At 38.8% G+C, this 23,765-nt stretch overlaps 1 protein-coding gene across 6 annotated transcripts in view; it reads right to left on the bottom strand.

Moving 5' to 3' along the window:
* Positions 1-23,765, bottom strand: part of nisch (nischarin) — a 67,355-nt gene that overhangs the window by 33,239 nt on the left and 10,351 nt on the right. For all 6 annotated transcript variants that reach the window (XR_007249230.2, XM_048547503.2, XM_048547505.2 and 3 more), the window contains exons 3-10: positions 20,290-20,472; positions 17,703-17,751; positions 12,347-12,510; positions 11,731-11,826; positions 8,670-8,765; positions 7,109-7,261; positions 4,320-4,388; positions 2,739-2,924 (exon numbers count right to left, since the gene is read on the bottom strand). Coding sequence is in view for 5 of the 6 variants with exons in the window: in XM_048547503.2 (XP_048403460.2) it covers positions 2,739-2,924; positions 4,320-4,388; positions 7,109-7,261; positions 8,670-8,765; positions 11,731-11,826; positions 12,347-12,510; positions 17,703-17,751; positions 20,290-20,472 (996 nt within the window). In the remaining variant the exon portion in view is untranslated. The remainder of the gene's footprint in view (positions 1-2,738; positions 2,925-4,319; positions 4,389-7,108; positions 7,262-8,669; positions 8,766-11,730; positions 11,827-12,346; positions 12,511-17,702; positions 17,752-20,289; positions 20,473-23,765) is intronic.

Consider the following 23,765-nt stretch of genomic DNA (forward strand, 5'->3'; position numbering starts at 1 on the left):
AATAAGTCATCCAATGCCCTCTAGAATGCTTCATTTGAACCTACCTCCACATTTTGAGGCAATGCATTCCATATCCTAACTATTGACTGTGAAAATATTTTTCATACCACCCTTGCTTCTTTTAACCTATACCCTCTTGATCTTGTTCCTCTTTCAGCAGGAACAGTCTCCCCCTTTCTACACTACTCAACCACTCATGATTTTGAAAGCCTCCAACAGATCTCCTTCGCTACCTTCTCCAATCCCAACTTCTTCAATTTATCCTCATTGCTGATAAATGATAAATATCCCTAGAACCATTCTTATAACTCGCTTTGGCACACTCTCCACTGCGTTCACATCTCACCTACAAAAAGGCACACTGTACACAACACTCCATCTGAAGTCTAACAAATGTGTCGGAGGCGTTCATTATCAGAATCATGTTCTATTCTTGTACTCTATGCTCTTATAAATAAAACTGAGGATACTCTATGCTTTACTTATTGCTCTCTCCATCTGTCCTGCCACCTTCAATGAACTATGTACATCTTCACCCAGGAGACTTGCACAGTTAGTGAAATGTCCAAGAGTATTTATGACTGGATGTGGCAAGACTGCAAAGCTTAAATCTGATCCACTTGTCCTGAGATTACTTCATTCCATCTACTGCATACTGCTTCCATTGTTAAGAATGCAAGTAGTTCTGCAGCATAGCTTCACAAGGTTAATACCTTATTTTTGGGTATGCTGGCACTGTTCTCACACGCATTAGTTTATTATTGGTAAGAGATGGGGGTATGCTGGGTTGAGGTCAATTCGGCTGCTGGGGGCTCAAAGCGCTTCAGGGGTGCCAATGTAAGCTAGTTCCGTTCTAAAAGTGTCACATGTAGCACAGCGGTAGTGCTTCACAACATGGAGAATGCCCTCAAATGGAGTCAGACCTTGTATCTGCAAGGAATGCATGATGATCAATCCAATACCAGTAGTGTAACGGACAGATGCCTCTGCAATAGGCACACTGGTGAGCAAGTGGTCAATTAGATTTTTCGCTCTGTTTGATTCATTCAGCACCTGCTACCTACCCAGTTTAGCAGCTATGTTCTTTAAAACTCTGTCATCTAGGTCACTAATGGTGTTACTCAGCCCACTGCTGGCAAAGGACTTCAATGTCCCCGTGTCAGAGTACATTCAGTGCTCTTGCCACTATCAGGGCTTCTTCCAACTGGTGTTCAACATGGAGCACTTATTAATTGGCTTGGGTGGTAATCAGCAGTCAGTTATCTCGATGTTTTACCTGATGTCATGAAACTTTACGGCATTCAAAGTCAAAGTGGAGAGTTCCCAAGGCCATTATCTTTGGACAGCACCATTGTGCTACCACATCTGCTGAGTTTTTCCTGCCACTGGAAATACATATACTCAGAACTTGTATGCCAATGTTTACTGCCCATCCATATTTGCCCTGGAACTGAGTGGTTGCTCTGCCATTTCAGAAGGAAGTTGAGAATTGACCAATTTGCTGCGCGTCTGGAGTCACACATAGTCTAAACCTGCTAAGGACAGCTGATTTCATTTCCTAAAAAGGCACTGGTGAACCAGATGGATCTTTATGACAAATAAATAAGTAGTTTTGTCATGACCAGTGGATTTATTTTTAATTTCAGATTTTTCTTTAACTGAATGTAAGTTTTGCTATGTGCAATGAGCAGGTGCAAAACCTTTCCCTGAGAACATAAGATTGGATTCTGGCTTGCTAATCCAAATCACTTTTTCACTAGGCCTCCACCTCACCACCATTATGCCTCAATATTTCTCCTCCAGATTCATATTTTACTTGTGAACAAGTGTCTTGCTATCCATGAACGTATTCTGAACAATTATGCTAACATCAAGGTCTCAGCAAAATTCAGTTTCACCTTAATCAAGCCTTCCTATCTGGCTATAATCTTCCAGCACTCGTCCCACTAAGTCTGTTACAGGGGCAGTTCTGACCACATTTATGTCATCATTACAACCATATTTTTCCATCACTGTAATATAACCCAAGTTCTTCCTTTTGTCAGTTATCAGCTGCAAAAGCTTTCATTTATTTCTTCCTACCTCTAAGACTAGAGTGTGCCAATGCACTACTGGCCTCCCATATTCTACTTTGTGTAAAATGGCAATCAGACTCTGCTGTCCAAGACTTAGCACATTTCATCCAGCTATCAACTCCATGCTCAGGGATATACACTGGCTCCCAGTCATACTGAACTGTGATTTTGAAATTCTCACCCTTGATTTCAAATTCTTTAAAGGGTTCACTCCTCATATCATTAATCTACTCCAGATCTTCCAAGATATTTTCACCCATGTAATGCCAGTCTTTTGAGTACTGATAACTCCACCAGTGGTGGGTCATGCCTTCAGTTGTCTAAACCCTGTAGTGTCTTACAACTCTGTTTCATCAAGATACTCTTTGAAGTTATTTCTTGAGCCAAACTTTGCCATTTACCTCATAATTTCCCCTTTTTAACAACATCACATATTTTGTTTTATAATGCTGGAGTTAGCTTTGAGATTTTTCTCAGCAAAGTCACAATAAAAGCTGCTCGCACAATCATGGTAATATTCTAACAAATCTCTTCTGTACCTTCACTGATATGGTGCTCAGAATCGGACAATATTCCATTGGAGATCAAACCACATTTTTAAGAACATTTAGCAAAACAACTCAAATGTTTTAAATTTACACAATGACCAAACATGCAAATTACCTGCAATACTTTATTATTGCTGAGATCCAAATTAACTAATGAGTAAAGTTTGTTAAGACCCAACAGGCTTTCTAATTGGTTTCCAGACAAATTTAAAGTTTTGATGTTTCCAAGTTTTGTGTGAACACCTTGCAGTAGCATGATCTTGTTGTACGACAAATCCAAATGAATGAGATTATAGAGATGCTGTAAACAAAGAGACGACAAATTAGGCATGCAAGAATTGGATTAGGACACGGTACAGAAAATAAAACACAGATTTAGCGCCATTATAGGTAGCTTGAATAGCCACAATAAAGTGCCAACAAAATAACAATGAAGATGACATACAACCAGTTATATTGCAAAAGTGTAACCTCAAATGTTTCCTGTTGTCACATGTGCATTTAAATATCACTCACTTTCCTTGGAAGTTAAACTGCCAAAAATCTAACTCAGTTCTTGTACTCTTATTCCTCACTACTTCTGAAATGAAACTGACAGAACTCAGATGCTGGAAACCAGAAACAAGAACAAAAATTGCTGACAAAACTCGGCAAATCAGGCAGCATCTGGTGAGAGAAATCAGAGTTAACATTTCGAATCCAGAGACCCAAAGGAGGGTTCTGAAGAAGGACCAGTGGATCCAAAATGTTAACTCTGATTTCTTTCCACTGATGCTGTCAGACTTCCTAAAATTTTCTAACAATTTCTGTTTTTATTCTTGACACTTATTTTTGAAGTGTGTAACAATTTATATTGCAACCACTATGGACAAATCCACTGCATTTACATACTTAAGATCAATAGTTTCAACCTTCAACCCTAGAAGACAAAAATCTGGAAAAACATCCATCAACGTGGCTTGACTAGTGGGCTACCACATGGATCAGAGCTTGGGTCGCAGCTGTTCTTCATTATTCAGATGTGGACACCATGCACGTTTTATGGTGTGGTGGCAGTGCCCCTACTTCGGAGCCAGGAGGCGTGTTTTCAGGTCCCAACTACGCCAGAGGTGTGTAATACCATCTCTGAACAGGTGATTAGTAAATATTTAGAAGCAGAGGTCAATGAAAACACTTCCAAATTTCCAAATGATACAAAATTGATGGGAATGACAGTAGTGAGGAAATGCTAAGAGGTTTCGAGGAATTCAGACAGACTGAACGAAAGGGTAAAAGTGTGGCAGATTGAATATAATGTGGATAATAGTGAAGTTACCACTTTGGTAGAAGGAACTCAGTTGCAGTCTACTTCTTATGTGGTGAGTGAATGGCAAATGTTATGTCCCAAAAGGTGCCTTAGGTTCCCTTGTTCATAAGCAACTGAAAGCTGGCACGCAGTTACATCCAGTTTGAGCTTCCATTTTATTCTTCACATTACTATGGAAGATTATACTAAAATGATGAATGGTGTTGAAAAGCATGAACAGTGGGTGACACTTTTTTTTTGAAGTGTCATTTTTATCAAAACAACTTGACTGACTCCAAAAAAACCCAAAATTTTTCTCCCCCCCCATCAAGAGAATGAAGTGATTAGTTTTGCTATTGTGTGAACATTGTAGGTTTTACACCATTCCTATTATTTCAGTTGTCCTCTTACCTGTAAATTTTCCATTACTGTTATTTCATTGTAACTGAGATCTAGAAATTCAACTTTAGGTATTAATTTCTGCAAAACAAATGAAAAAAATTACAACGATACACAGTGAATTTGAACATAAAAGGGATCTACTGAATTCAAAGCTAACAACATAAGAATAGCGGAAGCCCTATTACTACATTCTGATGCATTCAAATTTTTAACAAAGTTAAAAAACTGAAATTCATCAGTTGGATGGGGTGAAGTTGTAGCCACTGGGAAAACAAGTTTTAGGACTAATTATATCAATATTCTTGAAGAATATCAACTAACTGGATAATAGAACAGCATTAGTAAATGTAAACATGAGAGACAGGAGCAAGTCTAGTTCATACTAAACAGCCAGTCTGCTGCACCATTCAACATAATCATGGCTAATCTTCTACCTCAAAATCACCTCTCTCACCCACTAATCATAGTCCTATAGTCCTAAATTCCAATGCACTAAAAATGTACCAGTCTCAACCTTAAACAGAATGGAGCATAAATAACCGCTGGAGTAGTTAATTTCAAAAACACAATCCTCTAGTGAGGCGACTTCTCATCTCTGACCAAATGATCAATCCTAATTGTGAGGCTATGATCCCATGTTTCATATTCCTCAGCCAGGAAAACAACCTCTCTGTATCTACCCTAGCAACCTTCTTCATAATATTGATCTTTCAATTAGATCATCTCTCATTCTTTAATGCCCAGAGATTATTGCCCAGTTTACTCAGTCTCCCAACTCAAGGCAACCTTGTCAATCCAGAAAACAATCAAGTAAGTCCTCATTGTAAGTGCCTCCAATGCAAGTATATCATGAGATGTAGAAATCAAAACCTTCCTCAGTACTCCAAGTGTAGTCGGACCAAAACGCAACAATTTTATTAAGATTTCCTAACTCCTATGCTCCAGTTCCCTTGTGACAATGACCAACATGCAAATGCTTTTATAACTGTATACGCTAAATTCCTGCTTCAATACCCAAGGGCATGTCTTCAGCTAAATGTTACTACCAGAAGTAGTACAACAAAACTATTGATCTCAAATTATGAAAATTTTCAGGTTATTTAGTGGACTGGTCACAATTTGAGAACTATATTAAGCATCAGGGATGAAAGGGAGCTAACGATACTATTTTGGACAGGAAAAATTCCATTACCTACTGTTGTATAACATGATTATGATATTTGTTAAATATTCATTGAATTCTTCTCTAATACAAAAGGCAATAATCCCCAGAATAATCTGACATTTTCTTTTTGTTATCAAAGGTGGCAATTTTTCTTAATTCACACTCATTTATTGTGTACAGCATTCTAAAATGCCTGTGGAGTCTGACTATAGGCGAGCATGGCTTTCCTGAGTGTGGACAATGAAATACTGCTTGATTTTGTTGGAGCTTTAAATCTCGTCTTTTGTTTTTAGTTACCTGCATTTTTTGCCTGTAAAATGAAACAACTGTATGACATGATTGTATTCCAGATAGTCCTTCCTTGTGGATTTTTCTGAGTCTGTAGTGGACAAGGCAAATTTCCTGAGGTTTGCCTTAAGGTGTCCTTGAATCTTAAGCTTTGCCCATCTCGCAAGCAGTGGTTAACATACGAATACAGACTACCTGAATGATTTCATAGTCGGTCATTCGTACCATAAACCGACTCCATTGGAGCTAGGCTCTGATGATGATTAATTATTGCCAAATAACGATAGAATGCCTTCATTTTCACTTATGATGCTCTATCTAATTTCTTTCAAAGACAGGCACGCAGCTCACTAACAGACATCCCTTAAGGAGGCCGAAATTAACCAAACTCAATCGTGAAACTTACTTACCTGCACGTTCAACTAAGGTGAGAAGAGAATGCAGAGACGAGGAAGAGATCACATATTCAATGAAGTAATGTGATCACTTCACAAGAGAAAGCATATCAAAGCCACTTCTCATTGCAAATAAACAAAAACAAAATTACAAATTGATCTTTGACACTTCCATGCCTATGGAAGCAACAAATGGACAATTACAATTCACAGAATGTCACACACCACAACTGTAAGCTTTACAGTTACAATTATAACTCAATTCATCAGATTTTCTTGCAACTCCACCATATTTTATCAAATCTATACGCAAACGTGTGAATTTGAAAGCAATAAGTAGGTTTACATAAGGTAAAATGGCAAATATAGAACTAGTTCCAAATTGATTACATACTAAATTCAACTGTTTTCAAAAAAAGAAATACATAGGAATTTTACATCCAAACTGTCATTTTTCTAAAGAAGGGCCCTGACCCAAAACATCAACTTTCCTGCTCCTTTGGTGCTGCCTGGCCTGCTGTGCTCCTCCAGCTCTACAATGAGTTAACTCCCACTCCAGCATCAACAGTTCTTACTTTCTCTGTCAGTTTTTCTTCTCTCAAACTCATTCTTGTTTATAACTAAGAAAAACAATATTTTTATGAAACAAATAGTATTTGAAACCTAGGATTCCGACAGGCTTATTTGCAATCATTTGTCTTCACATGGGACTTCTATCTGGTCAGGTCGACCAGAAGCACTCACCATGATGCTTTAGGAGTTAGGAAGAAATGGAAAGGAATTTGATAGAACACCTTTCTTTGCCCTTCTTAGGAGGTGCAAGGAATTTCTGAGAGAAAAAAAACATCAATAGTTCGAAGCACAGGTGTACTCATCTTAAATATGGGAGTCTCAACATAGGGACCTAAACAGCCTCAAGTTGAATGCAAAAATGTAGCATTTTCCCTTACCGCAGATTCATCAATATTTGATATCTGGTTACGACTCATATCAAGTGTGGTCAGCATGTTCCATCTCGGGATAATAGCAGCAACAGGATGCTCAGATGCCACCCCCTCCACTTCCCACTGCTCAAATTCAGAAGCCTCCGGCACAAGAATATCCTGAATAAAATACAAGATTATCAAACAATTGATAAGTCGGGGATTGCTATCGCTTAAATCACAAAAACAAGAAAAAATTTTAAATTAAAAAATTTCAAAATATAAAAAGGACGCTCTTTTCATAATGCAAAAAAAGGCATTCAACCTTTTTAAATTACCTCACCTAATTCACAACATGGGATTTGATTATCTCCCTTTTCAGTCTTATGGATTTGGTCCCACATACTTGTCATCGCTATTCGCACTACTGTTTTGATTAATAATGTTAACCAGCTGATCAAGAATATTGACAAGGACAAGTGCAGCAGGCCATGGGAGGTCCATAACCAAAAAGCTCCCCTCTAAGCCATATAAACATTCTGACTTTGGACAATATCACTATTCTTTCGTTGTTGTGTCAAAATTTTGGAACTTGGTTTCTAACAGCACTACAGCTGTATAAAACACATGTAAAGCAATAGGATAGAGAAACAAGAGGAGGGGGGAAGGGAAAGTGAAGCTGGTATCTTGCACCCACATGAAGTTTACTATATCTCCTCTGCCTGCACCCTGTACCCAACCAAATCAGTGACGGGGCTGAGTCCCTATGCACCTTCAGAGTGGGCACGGTGGCTCAGTGGTTGGCACTGCAGCCTCACAGCTTGGAATATTTTGTCAAAATTTGAACAGCTTACCATCAATTTTCTGGAAATTCTCAGTGGCCTTTATGTAAGGAGAGTAAGCGATCTGCTGTCACATATAACAGAAGTCAAGAAGTGCTCAATCATCAGTAGGACAGATCCCACCAGGTAGAGGGAAAAATAACTGGTGGAAGAATTGAGATCAGGTAATGCAGTAGCAGCTGCTAGAGGACAGAGAAAGGAAGAAAATGGCACCGTTCACCATCCTTTGAAGATTCAAGATACTTTCATACTGACTCTTCTCTGCCAGGACCTCCTGCTAAACACACAGGCTAGGCATTTTGCACCCTGAGCCTTATTTCTAAACCGTGCTGAAACATTCCATTCTGTATCAGCCAACATCCTGATACCTTCGGGTGGAGTAAGTGCATGGAGACTACTGCACCACAAACCCTCCTAATTTGCACTCAAGTGCCAAACAGAGTCTGGTTTAACATCCAGGTATATTTAAAACCATCGCAATTAGTCTGTTCCAAAAGTTTAAACTAAAACTAGGACTTTCAAACAGGCAGACTTAGCATCTACTTCCATCCGTTCACAAATTAAAACCTCAGCATGTTCTTCATTGACTGCTAATTATTCGCAACTCTGCAGCAAAATAGTTTGAAACAGCAGAGTCATTTCTCAATAAAATTATGTTGTCAGGCAAGGGATAAATAAAACCAAAAACTTCTCAACATATAGAGATACATAGAAACATTCCAATACACACAAAATGAGGTCCATACTTTCATTGAAGCAGTTGTAAGAGCCACACTCATTGTTGCTAGTGAGTTCTTCAGTGAAGGAAGTCCAATAATTTGTTTAGCTTCACAGTTATTTATCTGTAACAGAATTCAAATGTTAAACAATTAAAAATCAAATAAGACAGGATCACAATGGAAACTAGATCAATGATTAAACACCATTTAACTTATAAAATTTTCAAATTATCAGCGAGAAACTAGACAGGCAATTAAAACCAAAGTTTCCATGTTTATTCTTCCTTTGGGCCCACTTGGTCAGACATCCTTGGAATTCTTTTCCCTTGATAACTTCATTTATTTATTTATCAAAATCACTCAGTGCCTCAATCACCAGTTCTGCTAGCACATATCCCAGCATTTTTAAAAAAAATGGTTTTCTGCTTTCGGTCCTAAAATTCTTATATTTAACCTTGTTAACAATTTATTCAATTCCAGTATCCTGGAACCTTTCAGGAACTGTAAACAATATTCCTACCTATTCAACCTCAACTCTTCACAATTTTCAAAATCTCATGTTATTCAGTAATTTCCTCCATTTGTAACAATATCCCAAAATATCAATGTTATCAAAAGAAATGTCATCAAGGTGGCCACAGAGGAGGGGTTCGTCTTCTCTGGCTGCTTTTCTTTTCTCTCTCTCTTTGTCCTGTTTCCTTGTTTCTTTCTTCTCTTTTCCTCTACTAACTTCTTGTCCTGACTGGGGTAGCAATGAGGAATCCCAGTGCGGATTTGTGGCAGCTGTGAGTAAGCCCAGAGCAGATTCAAATAAGCCCTTACTTACTGTTCCAGGGTGAACACAGGACCCAGCAACAGAATAAGCAGCTGCTACTTCGGTGATGTATTCGTTGGTTGGGTCCAGCACTGGCAGTGGCAAAAGGGCATCTCAGCAAGATCAACAAGGTGGGCCCAACAGCAAGAGATGCAACTCTGACATTGGTGGGTCCAGCACAGGTCGTGGCAGAGAAGAATTGGGTCAGCAGTGAAAAATGGCGCCTGACAAGTGGCAAATTCAACTGCTGGTGTAGGCAGCGCCAACGCAGAGGAGTAGGGATGGCAGTGCAGTCATTGTTGATGAGCAGGGTCAGGACTTTAAGCTATATTTTTATCCTTTTTTTAATTCTTAAATTATTCAAAATGGCGCAGGATTATTGTAACAGTGAACGAGCTTCACATTGCATTTTACAGTTTTCTCATTGCAAAATACATGTTTTTTGATGAAGGGTCTAGGCCCAGAACGTCAGCTTTTGTGCTCCTAAGATGCTGCTTGGTCTGCTGTGTTCATCCAGCTCCACACTTTGTTATCTCGGATTCTCCAGCATCTGCAGTTCCCATTACCTCTGATACAAATTTTCAAAGTTTAATTCAATTAAGTACTTTTTCATATGACCCTGCATCTTGAATCTCATTGAACTCCTTATTGCCTCACTAGCTTTCCTGTAACCTCGAGTCCTAAAATTCACAAAGTACGTAAAATCATTCCAGACTACAGACTTACACTGAATTTAAAATAAACAAATGCAACTGAGAGATGCTATATTTAGCAGATGCAATTGCTCAGAACAGGCATTAAACCTGGGAACAGACTTCCCTCTTAAATAGATGCGAGAGACTACTCATCACAATTTGAAGAGCAGGGGAGTTCTTCCAGTGTCCTAATGAACATTTATCCTTCAACCACTGCTTCAAAAACAGATTAACTGCTCATTAATCTCTTTGCTGTTCCCTTTGCGATAATTCTGCCAGCAAAGTAAAGATGTTTAACTACAATCTCAAGAAGGTATTAGTGAGATCTCATTTGAAATACTGTATACAGTTTCAAGCTCCTAATTTAGTAAATGATATAAATAGAAGCAGTTCATACAAAGTTATCTCAACTGATACTGATATCTGGGAGCTAAGACAGATTGGACATATAAGAGATAATAGGAACTGCAGATGCTGGAGATCTGAGACAACACGGTGTAGAGCTGGATGAACACAGCAGGCCAAGCAGCATCAGAGGAGAAGGCGGCTGCGTTTCAAGCCTAGAAGGGTGTAGGCCCTAAACGTCAGCCTTCCTGTTTGGCCTGCTGTGTTCATCCAGCTCTACATAGTGTTATCTTGGACATACAAAATCCTGAGAGGATGTGGAAGTCGATAACAAGGTGTAGAGCTTGATGAACACAGCAGACCAAGCGGCATCTGGATGTGCTGAAGAGTGAGACTGGCAGTAGGGAATGAAATAAGGATTCTTCCAATTAAGAGAGAGATGAGGAGACATTCTCTCTGAGGATTGGGATCTTTGAAATCTTCTTACTGAATTGACAATGGAGACAAGTCATGAAATATTTTTAAGAGAAAGGAGGTAGATCAACTCCCTTGTTAGTCCAGAAGCTCGGGTTACCATGGGTACATTGAACATGGAGTTGAGACCACAGAATCAGATCAGCCATGATCTTATTTAATCGTAGAGCGGATTAGGGAACTCAAGTGGTTTACTACTGCTCTTAAATAATACATTTGGGTGAACTGCTTGCACCAGCAAATAGGCTGGCATGCTTTTTGGAAACAATAATCGTACTTCAACAGAAATGAAGAAGCTGTGAAAAATAACTTGCATTTATATAGTAACTTTAATATAGTCAAACATCTCAAAATGTTTCACAGAAAAATAATGAAATGTGACAAAGCTGCAAAAGGGGATATTATGCTCAAGTTAAACAAGGAATTTCTTTGATTACTGCATATTAACTTGTGCATCCAACAGCTTCTAGTAATTTGAACCATATCCAAGGGGAGGGCAAGAAAAAAAAAATCAGGTTCGTTCTTTCAACACAAACTTATTGACATTGTTTCACACAACCCAGGTACCTGACATTTTTTTAAAAAACGACTTCTCTGCAGTCATTCAGAAATTGATTTCCTCAAACATAAAGGCCCTATCATGTATATTGACCCTCTCCTTATTTATTGTTGACTGGAAGCTAAGGAAAAAGCAACTCAGCACTTTTTAAAACGCAAATTAAATATAAATTAACTAAATTATCCAATCTTTTTTACTAACCTCAATCTGATGAACAGACTTGAAAATTGATAAATCAAATTTAAGGAGATGTTCTTCAATATTACTGCTCCCAACAGATCCTCTGGCGCCTGTTATCTGTTGCAAATGAAGATAACTGAAAATAATTCAAATGACAAAAAGCAAAGAGGCATTGACAGTTCTTGTGCTACATGAAAATGGAAGAAGTCCTTCCCAGGCCAAATTTAAATTTCAGTCAAATTGTTTAGAAAGTGATGCAAATTAGAATTAAAAAGACTTTTTTTAAACTCACAAAAGCCGAATTACAATGAAGAAAGAAATGTAAAACAATGCCATTCTCAAAACTGCCTGACCAAAAGCGTAAAAACTTTAAGTAATTCCCATGAATGCCAAAACAATTCAATGCAGAAAACATTTGAGTAATAAAACTGTTTCATTTACAGTAACAGGTTTTCCTTTCCTGGAAAGGAAAATCCAGTATGCTGGTTGTACCACATCAAACTTTATAAGGAACCAATTAAATTGTTGACAAAACATTAACAGATACAAATCAAAATTTGCAAGCCATAAAGGACAATATAAATTCTGCCAGTTTACACAGATCTTACGATTATGTTTTTGAAAAATACACGTTTACCTTTAAATACTTAAGTCTACAAGCAAAATCCAGGATGTGTCCAAGGTCAGTCTTGGCATCACCAGTGGCACAGGTGGGACTGGCTAGTCTTAGCTGTTGAGTGATTGCGTACAATTGTAGTGGTCTAAGACAAAAAACTTCACCTGCCAAGAGTAACTGTTCACCTATTAAAAAAATTAAGAATATAAAAACATTGAGGGGAAAAATAACAAGCTAGAGTACAAGTATGAATGGCATGTTGATCGAGAGTTGGGAAATTTACAAAGATGTCATTTATTGTTACCACTTTCGTGAACTAATCATGCTAATTCTTGAAATTACATCTCTCCTTCCTTCCTTCCTTCCTATAAACAAGCATACCATGATGAGCAAACTTCTGAATGACCAGTTCAAAAGTTAAATGAAAACTTATCACTAATTTTCTGTTACAAATTAACGGCTCCGTTTTCGTTCTTGACCAGTGTTATAATCCCGGACAAGACCGCCTAACTATTATATAACCCCAGGTAACAAAGTGTGGAGCACCTTGGCCTGCTGTGCTCATCCAGCACCACACTTGGTTATCTCAGATTCTGAAGCATCTGCAGTTCCCATTATCTCTATTACATAATCCCAGATGGGAGAAGCACCTTTTTGGTTTGAAGTTTGTCATTACAGTTACTCATTAAGAGAATAAAGCTACAAAATTCAATTGTGCTGAATGAAATAAACTTGACAAAGTTCCGCAAAGCAAAACAATACAACTTGACCCACAGAAACATGCAGAATTAATTAGGTAAACATGAAACAAAACAATTAAACCGTAGCCTTGGAACTCCCTCAAAGAATTACAGATTGCCGCAACAATTATTTCCTTGTAGACAATATTTTATGCATTTAAGGGATTGGGGCATCGCTAGTTAGGCCAGCATTTATTGCCCATCCCAGAGGGCAGTTATAAGTCAACACTGAATATTGCTGTGGGTCTGGAGTCACACATGGGCCAGATCAGGTAAGATGGTAGTTCCCTTCCCTAAAGGATACTGGTGAGCCAAGTGGGTTTTTCTCACAATCGGCAATGGATTCATAATCATTAGACTCTTAATTCCAGATTTTTATTGAATTCAAATTCCACCATCTGCCATGATTGGATTCAAACCCAAATTCCCAGAACATTACCTGGGTCTCTGGATTAACAGATCAGTGATAATACTGCTAAACAAACACTCCTCTAATAGATTAATATTCCAGGACTAGTCATAATTACCTAATGACCATTTTAACTTTTTAGATCAACAGTAAGACCAATAAAACCCCAACAAGGCAAATGCAGAAAGCACATTCCTGATGACAAAGCAGTCCAGAACCATAGGTCAGAGTCTAAGAATGCAGAGGAAGCAAGCATATTAGGAGATTAGGAGAAATATCTTAACCCAGAGAGTGGTAAGCTTGTGTAGCATCTTTGCCCAGAAAGTGGGTGAGGCCAAAACATTGAATGTTTTGAACGAAGCAGATATATTTCTTAAGGCTAAAGAGCTTACGGAGTATGGGAAGAACATGGGAAACAAGGCACTGAATAGGATGATCATCCATAATCATACTGAATGGCAGAGCAGGCTCAGAGCTGAGTGGCCTACTCCTGTTGTGATTTTCTGTGACCATTCTCTTTTAATTTGTCCAAGGCCGGTCTTTCTCAGCTGCACCAAAAAAATACTTCTTCAGAACTTCTTTGCCTCAATTCTCAATTGCACTAAATTATCAATGGGTCCCAGGAATTTATTTTCACTGTAAGCCTCTCCAAAACATGGTGTTGGCAAATTGCCTGAGGCTGTAGAGCCACCTAACTGCAGTTCCTCAGCTGCATACACAAAGTCTGAGAAGGTGGGTCTGACTAAAACTGGATTCTTCAATTGTTGTTCACTAAACTAGGAAAGTTTATGAGTGGCCTATTAAAACAGTCACAGAGAACCAAACTTATTACTCAGCAGAATAAAATATCACAGTCATGGAAAAAACTGTGCTGAAGTACTATAATCACCACAGCCTGATAGTTTCCACAGCACACACTGACATCAAACAAACTTAATTACACCAGACATGTAAATGCCAAGTTGTAACATACAATGGATCTCTTAGGGTATTATCTATAATAAGATGGTAATTTAGTTAAAAGTATGGTTGTGATGATTTAGCTGCTAAACACTATAAAGCTACTGCTCAAATATTTTTTATGGGGAAACTGTTTAATAAGAGAAACTCACGTAAATGTGGCTGTTTGCTAATTCTTGATCAATCATACAGCAACTGTAATTGCTTCTAAATTTTGTTTCTACCTCAGAAAAACCCACAAGTAGCTTGTTTACCCCTTTATCATCAAGTTAAAAAACCCATCTTGCATCTGTAATGAAGTAATACAGAGAATGAGATTATGTTAGCATAACTTTTTTAATATGCCAGGAAGTTAGGGTTAGGGTTAATCCCATTAGACCGTGCAGCATAAGATGTAGGGAATATGATTTGGCTTTCATCCCACCCAAGGTGGAAAAAAAATTCAGGAATCAGTTACAAAAATTCAGGCGTCAGTTACAAAATGGCGTTGCTTGGCATTTTTTGTCATAAAGCCCAGTGTTATGATTCCTGGTGATGCTGCTACTGGACAAAGCAGATCCCAGTCTCTTTAACAACAGAAGTTTATCATATTAAAAGGATAAAAACAAAGTAAAAATGTCTAGATTTAGAGCAATTTGAAAATCTTAATTCACCCCACTAAAAATCTTAAACGATTCCCAAACACCAATCAATCCTCTATAATAAGTCGTTACTGTTAACTTAACTGAATCCTAATTCTTTCTTCCAGAACTTAGTGGTCTTATTAAATGAATACTTTCAGAACCAAGAGCTTAGATTTCCTTAGCATTTTAACAACTTGCAAATTTCTGGAGAGAAATACACTCACTCACTGCTGATTTGCAAACTGCACAAACTAAACAATTCCATTAAAGTTAACTACGCTTTCCCGAATCTTTTTGTTTTCCTTTTTTTTAATCTTTTTATTGCAGCAATGAAAACATATTTGCATCTGGCTTCAAGCCCCTCTAAACTGCCCAAAAACCTTTATGCTCTGGGATTTTTTCTGATCTTATAAACGCAATGATTATCCTAAACTTTAAAAAAACAAGCTAATGGCCCTCAATATTTTCCTCACCTGTCAGAAACTAACACAGATTTAACAATTATCCATTAATACTCCAGGAATTCCCTGTTGTAACATCTACTGAATTAGGTCATTGATCCAGAAAGACTGTCTGGCCTAGGTTTTTCTTCTTAAAACTACATCAGGAAAGTAACTAATCCTATACAGTACTACTTTAATATTCACGCCGCCCCCCAACTCATGCAAACACTGATCAGGAATCCAAACAGCAGAACAATGCTCTGGAGGTAATAAAATGTGAGGCTGGATGAACACAGCAGGCCAAGCAGCATCTCAGGAGCACAAAAGCTGACGTTTCGGGCCTAGACCCTTCATCAGAGAGGGGGATGGGGTGAGGGTTCTGGAATAAATAGGGAGAGAGGGGGAGGTGGACCGAAGATGGAGAGAAAAGAAGATAGGTGGAGAGAGTATCGGTGGGGAGGTAGGGAGGGGATAGGTCAGTCCAGGGAAGACAGGTCAAGGAGGTGGGATGAGGTTAGTAGGTAGATGGGGGTGCGGCTTGGGGTGGGAGGAAGGGATGGGTGAGAGGAAGAACAGGTTAGGGAGGCAGAGACAGGTTGGGCTGGTTGTGTGGTGCAGTGGGGGGAGGGGACGAACTGGTTTAGGGATGTGGTGGGGGACCGCGTTTCCCGTATTTCCCGCAACACATCCCTCACACCCCGCCCCCGCCACAACCGCCAAAAGAGGATCCCCCTCATTCTCACACACCACTCCACCAACCTCCGGATACAACGCATCATCCTCCGACACTTCCGCCATCTACAATCCGACCCCACCACCCAAGACATTTTTTCATCCCCACCCCTGTCTGCTTTCCGGAGAGACCACTCTCTCCATTGCTCCACACTGCCCTCCAACCCCACCACACCCGGCACCTTCCCCTGCAACCGCAGGAAATGCTACACTTGCCCCCACACCTCCTCCCTCACCCCTATCCCAGGCCCCAAGATGACATTCCATATTAAGCAGAGGTTCACCTGCACATCTGCCAGTGTGGTATACTGCATCCACTGTACCCGGTGTGGCTTCCTCTACATTGGGGAAACCAAGCGGAAGCTTGGGGACCGCTTTGCAGAACACCTCCGCTCAGTTCGCAACAAACAACTGCACCTCCCAGTCACAAACCATTTCCACTCCCCCTCCCATTCTTTAGATGACATGTCCATCATGGGCCTCCTGCACTGCCACAATGACGCCACCCGAAGGTTGCAGGAACAGCAACTCATATTCCGCCTGGGAACCCTGCAGCCTAATGGTATCAATGTGGACGTCACCAGTTTCAACATCTCCCCTTCCCCCACCGCATCCCTAAACCAGCCCAGTTCGTCCCCTCCCCCCACTGCACCACACAACCAGCCCAGCTCTTCCCCCCCACCCACTGCATCCCAAAACCAGTCCAACCTGTCTCTGACTCCCTAACCTGTTCTTCCTCTCACCCATCCCTTCCTCCCACCCCAAGCCGCACCCCCATCTACCTACTAACCTCATCCCACCACCTTGACCTGTCCGTCTTCCCTGGACTGACCTATCCCCTCCCTACCTCCCCACCTATTTTCTTTTCTCTCCATCTTCGGTCCGCCTCCCCCTCTCTCCCTATTTATTCCAGAACCCTCACCCCATCCCCCTCTGATGAAGGGTCTAGGCCCAAAACGTCAGCTTTTGTGCTCCTGAGATGCTGCTTGGCCTGCTGTCTTCATCCAGCCTCACATTTTATTATCTTGGATTCTCCAGCATCTGCAGTTCCCATTATCTCAAATGCTCTGGAGGGAATGGTTTCAAATCTCACCATGGCAGATGGTGAAATTTGTCAATAAAAATAAAAAGTAAAAAAGTTAATCTGTTGGCAACCATATGGCTACTGTCTACTGTTCTAAAAACTTATGTTGTTCACTCATGTCCTTATCTGGTCTGCACTACATGTGATTCCAGTCCCACAGCAATTAAATAGATGCTTTAGAATTACAATTTAGAATAGAAATGGGTACAAAATGCTGGCCAAGCCAGCTCCCTCCAGCTCCCAAGTACAAATATAAAAAACAACTTCAATAAGTGTACTTCATTAACACAATGGAATTACTGCAATCCTGAAGAAACCGGTAGAAGGTATTTGCAATAACAACCCACAATATCAAAACTTTTAAAATTCAGAATTAACAAGCATACCTTTGTGAAACAGTTGCTCAGCAAGGGCAGCCGTAATGCCATTTATCTCCTGTTAAATGAAGCAGTGTTATAACAACAGAATTAAACAAACTGATGTATAACCAAGATTTACATATGCAGATAGCCATTAAGACCCATACATTTTCCAAAGTTGATTCTTCACCTGCTATCTACAAATGAGAAAGGTTTCTTTTCTGTTACAAACCAATTCTGCAGATGCAAAAACATGAAAGCTTCCTACCAGAACTTAAGAGTATTTAGTCAGTGATTAGCCACTCCTTCTGTATGTGATATACAGAATGCAGAAAGCTCACAAAGTTATTCCTCATAAATCAGCAGCATGAGCCATCAATAGATAACCATCATTTAGAATGTTTATTTGTAAAACCAGCATCAGTTATGAATGACTTATAAATATGGTCTGCTTCAAAAATACCTAGTAGACCTAACAAAATTAAGATTTCTCTGCACAACTCACAAATGGATTTCCAAGGAATACTATGCCAATCCACTGAGTAACCAATGATCTGGTTGGAATGACGGATATTTATTACTTCAGATACTGATGAATAAAATTTAAATACCAGTCGAATATAACTCCAATTTGAGGGTTTAAAGTGTTAATACCACATAAAAGAGACTGATTTCAACCTAGAACTTACTTATGATGAGGAGAGCCTGTGGTCTTGAGGTATCATCACTAGGCTAGTTGTACCGAGTTGGCTGACTAGCCACGAACATACCATATGGTGGAGTATGCTCTGTTTTTCTACGCTTTCTATAATGCAGATTATATTATCTAACTCTCAGGGTGAAAGTGAATATCATCACCTTAAGTATCTTAAGGATGCATTTTACTTTTGGAAAACAAAACTGTACTCTAAACAGTAAAGAGAGAGATCTTCATTTACACGACATTTAAAAGGAGGAAAATTGAAGGCAAGCATAATGTAATGTGTACCCTAAAAAAGAACATTACTACGTGACATATTTTTAAACAAAATGTCTCATGATCCTTCGGGAGTCTTACTAAAGAAAATTTTACATCAATCCACACAAGTGTGAATCAAGGCAGATGTTTCGTTTTTAAGGAGAGGTTTTAAAGAAAAAGAGAAGGATAAGGATGAAGAGGGTTAGGAAGGGAATTTCAGAGCCTAGGCCCCTGCCACTAAAGACTGTAAATCTTTAAAAGAAAAAGGTTCGTGAGCATCATTGGCTAGGCCATCCAGAGGACAATTAACAGTCAAGTGATATAGCTGAAAATCTGGGGTCACATGTGGGTCAGACCATATGAGCGCGTCAGATTTCTCTCCCAAAAGGGCATTACAGAACAAATTTTTTGAAATATAAAAATCAAAACTCGTTACATGGTCACCATTAGCCTAACCCTTCATCTCAGATTTTAATGAATTCAAAATTTCGTCAATGCAATGGCAGGATTCAAACCTGTCCCCACAGTATAAGCATGGGCTCTGGATTACAGTCTCTCTTTTAGAGCAAATAAAACCTAGGTTTCTCCAGAGGCCGAGTGGAAGAAGTGCAGATATACCAGAAGGGAGTACAGTTAGAAGGGATTAGAGATAGAAAATTAGCTAGTGATGTACTTTTTCACAGGAAGAAAAGTCAACTCACATACTGCATTTGTATGTGTTAAGAAAATTTTCACTTCAAGTGCAGAGGATAAGCAAGTGATGCAAGAAAATCTAGAACGTGTGTTTCAGGTATAACACATCTTATTGTATTCTTACAGATGCACAAATGAAACTGGGAATGGTATTGCAGTGATTATGTTATTTGACTAATAACGAGTGGGGTGAACCAAATAACTAAGAAAATGATTAACAAACAATTATCCAGATGTTGAGTTAGTCAGCAAAGGTTTTTCAAAGGTTTAAAGAATTTTACTGTCAATATATAATTTAGCTGAGACACAAAATCAGTTTTCATCTTTTCAAATTGGCCCCTTCCCTCATCAGAAGGCAACATCTACTGGGGTTTTAAGTACAAAGTCAAATGAGCATGACCTGGTCTCAGTCAAGTCTGGCACTTTTTTGACTGACCCTTAAAAGGACCTGCATTTCTACCACTGACAATCTGCATCAAATTTTAACAGAACTGTTTGATCATTTGTCTTTTTTTAAAAAACAAATTGAAAATCTGAAATAGTGGTCATAAACAATCAGGTTATCACAACTCATTTGTTAGTGCCATTTTGGGAAAGAAATTAGCCATCCCTACCATGGAGTATTTATATACGCAGGCAGACACCAACATTGAGCTCTTAAGTGTCCCACAGACATGGCCAAGCAAGCCACTCAGATGCATCAAATTTCTGCATGCAGCAGTTCAAGAAGGATCAAAGTCTTTCATTGTGGCAAGAAAGAATGGGAAATATTACCGGTGACAGCAATATCTAACAAGAGAATTTTTAATAGTTGTGACATGTTGGAAATGGGGAGGTCCTGCACATCAATCGAACTTTATAAATGTATTTATTAATACAAACAATTAATGATGTGAAAAATGCAAAACCAAGTGTTTAAGCACCAATTATGGAGAATAAGAGATTTACATTCAAAAAACTTACATATAGATGAAAATTCAGAAAAAATGACAAGACTTTTGGTGCAACAAATGGGAACTTTGCTATAAGCGTTTGCAAATAGACTTCTAATTCTTTCTGCCTTTTTTCTACAAACGTTTTGGATTTTTTGCCAATGATCTTCTTTGGTGGAAGTAGGTTCTTGTCAATCTTCTTTTCCGCAGTCAGCTGAAACAGAATAAAGATGTTCACGAACATATTTCTTAAAACTGGACTGACAGGTCTTTTGTACATTTCTTTTGAATTGATTCGATTCATTTATTGTCATGTCAACCCAAGTACAGTGAAAAAAGTGTTGTTTACGAGCAATACAGGCAGATCATAACACTGCAAATAGTAACCACAAGAAACTCCACAAAGCTATGGTGTCTTTGCATTTTTACATTAAGGCATCTGTCCCAAGTGCAAAGCATTCTCTAGAGTATGAGGAAACGGGAACCAATAAAATATTTTGCAATATGATAGTTATTGGTAGAGCAGCTTGTTGGAGTAGTTAAAAATAACTGATTTCACTAACTAATGGCAGGTACAGAAAATAACAATAAGATACAGAACCTGCAAGCAGAAGTGGAAGAGGGCAAAAAACAAATCATATTTATTGCAGTTTTATTCCTAAAAGATATATCATATTCCATTAATTGTGAAAGGTTCATCAAAGCATAGCCCAGGGATTCACAGATAAAGGGGAGTCTTCTGCTCGGGAAGAGCAATCACCTTCATATTGAAGAAAATTCCACCTGCTGCCCTTGGAAAATACTTCAATCTGTTTCATACACTAAATTTTCTCCTACCTTAGGACCAAATCACAAAAAGTACAACTTCATCTTAAGCAGTAAAAAAAATTCAAGAACAAGTGGAAATAATATAGCTTTGGAACAAGAACATCTGTCCTAACAGACCACACTGTAATGAGACTCGATTCTGACCTGACTCAGCAAGCACAGGTCACAATTGTTCCCTCTCAGATGGACACATATACTGCACACAAAAATACAACCTGATCATTAAAGCTATCAAGGGATTGGAACCAACTAGTCTAGGCTGGCGTATACTTGAAGTGCCCTACACTCGTTACTGACTTCTCCTGGGAAGCATGAATTTTTAAAAGCAAGTCCTTAGGAGCAAGGGGCGTCACCACTGCTGCACAATATCAAGGGATGGTCAATAAACGCACCCGTATTTCAAGAAGAAAACAATGTTGCAAATTAACTATTAATGCAACATTTTGGAATTAGGACTGTTTTAAAAGAAAACTTAGATTTTTAAGAAAAAGTCACAGAAACAGAGGAGGTCACTGTTCACCACTTTGCCTGTGCCAGCATAGAATCACAGAATCCTGACACAGCAGACAGTCTGCATTGACACTCCTCCTCCTCTACCAACCACCACCCCCCCCACCACAGGAAGAGCAGCCCTGCCCCACTTCTGCGCTCCTCTACCCACCCCTCCACCCCAATGTTTCCCATGGCTAATCCACCTACCTGCACAACCCTGTACACTATAGGCAATTTACCATTGCCAATCCATCTAATCTAGACATCTTTGGACTGGGGAAAGAAAAGGAAACCCATACGGGTACAGGGAGAACATGTAAACTCCGCACAGACAGTACCCAAGCTGGACCAAATCCAGGTCCCCGGCACTGTGAGGCAACATTGCTAGCCACTGAGCCATCAGTAAAGACTCAAGGTCAATTAATATTATACTGTACTTCAAATCAATGCTGTCTACAGCCATAAAAGATGCTTACAGCCAAAAAAACTGGAAATAAAAAGCATTCTTCATTACCCAACTCTACTGAAATATTTGTAAAACAGTCGTCCATATTTTATATTTTTGTCTGAACTTTTAAAAAGTCATATTTCCTTGTTGTTTTATTCGATGGTTTTCCCTTAATTTAAAATTATTGGCTAAATTGTTTACGTTGCATTTCTACATTAAAATCCACATTGGAAAGCATTGCAGAATCTCCATGTGGTCTGTACAAAGATTTTTCACCTGAATTTTTCATGCAGAATGTCCTGCATTTTGCCTGTTTGTTTCAAATTCATGCGCTTCTAAAACAATCCCTTCTAGTTTACCTTTGGAAAACTCAACTGGTGTCTTAACCTTCACTGTTGGATTTGAAAAAATTCCCATTTTCTCAAACCTGTGTATAACTATTACCATTTATTCCCAATAATACTGGTAAACCTTCTGTGTTGCCCCAGAATTATACAGTTAAAGTCATACAGCACAGAAACAGACTCAATCTCTCTTTTCACTGAATGCCAAGATCTAGATACAATAACTTGGCCATAGCTTAGCCAATATCTTATTTGAAGGGCTTTTATTTTTGGTGCCCCATATACAATGAGCACAGAATCCCACTTTTCCTTAGACCTTTGATAGGAATTTGTCTATGCCTCCAAACATTTGTTCCCATGTGCATTTGAAAAATGCCATCATGGCACGTTTATGGCAAAGACAAAAACCCAAACATTTTGCTGCTGTGAAAATGTACTGTGCTACAGCCCCGATGCCAAACTGCAACTACCCTCTTGCAATTTCATGCAATATGCATTTACTAGAGCCCTTAATTTGACATCTGCAATCATTATTCCCACGTGTTCACATCCAAATAATATAACATACTGGATAAGGGAGGTAGGTAGCTTCAGCAGAAGTTAATGGGTCATGTCAATATCTACACACCATGCAACTTGTTGTCCATGCAGATACATTTAACGTATTTTTTTTTAACGAGTTTCTTATTGGCACTTTACTAACTGCCTTCTGAAAATCCACAAGCAAAATGACTCCCACATTTCTCTTAATTAATAAATTCAGATTCTCTCAAAACATTCAAACAAACAAACAAACACTATCTGTCCTTCAGAATTCATGATAATAAACATGGATTAGGCTAAGCCTTGTACTAAATTTTAAACATTTTACATACATTTTTCTGAGTAAACATCTGGAATGAAGATAAAATAGTTACATTGTTTGGTTTTACACAGTTGCCCCCTCTTTTAGGAGGGCACAATACCTACAATTCTCCTTTAAGCACTTATGATTTCTTAATAAATCTGTTTCCTTCAGGATTGGGCTACATTCGTGGGTCTGATAACTAATTTTTAAATTCATTCACTCAACTGATTTAGAATCGCATTTAACTTCAGCGTAGAGTTGTTAAACATCACATAACTACAGCTGAGAATACGATTGCTTGATGTGAGAGACAGATAAAAATGCATGTGGCTTTTTAATAAAAAATACTCAGGACACAAAGGACACCGCTTAAATTATCAAGAATGTGCATTAACTATAATTTGCACAATTAGCCAATATGAAACAGCAGTGGCAGTTGCCTGAGGAGAGAGAGTGATGCAGACAAAAATGGCAAACATCAAGAAATACAAATTATAAAATTTGTATTTATAAAATCTGATTTAAATCAAGCATTCGATTTCAAGCTG

The sequence above is a fragment of the Stegostoma tigrinum genome, chromosome 11, assembly GCF_030684315.1.
Source record: "Stegostoma tigrinum isolate sSteTig4 chromosome 11, sSteTig4.hap1, whole genome shotgun sequence".
Lineage (NCBI taxonomy): Eukaryota > Metazoa > Chordata > Chondrichthyes > Orectolobiformes > Stegostomatidae > Stegostoma > Stegostoma tigrinum.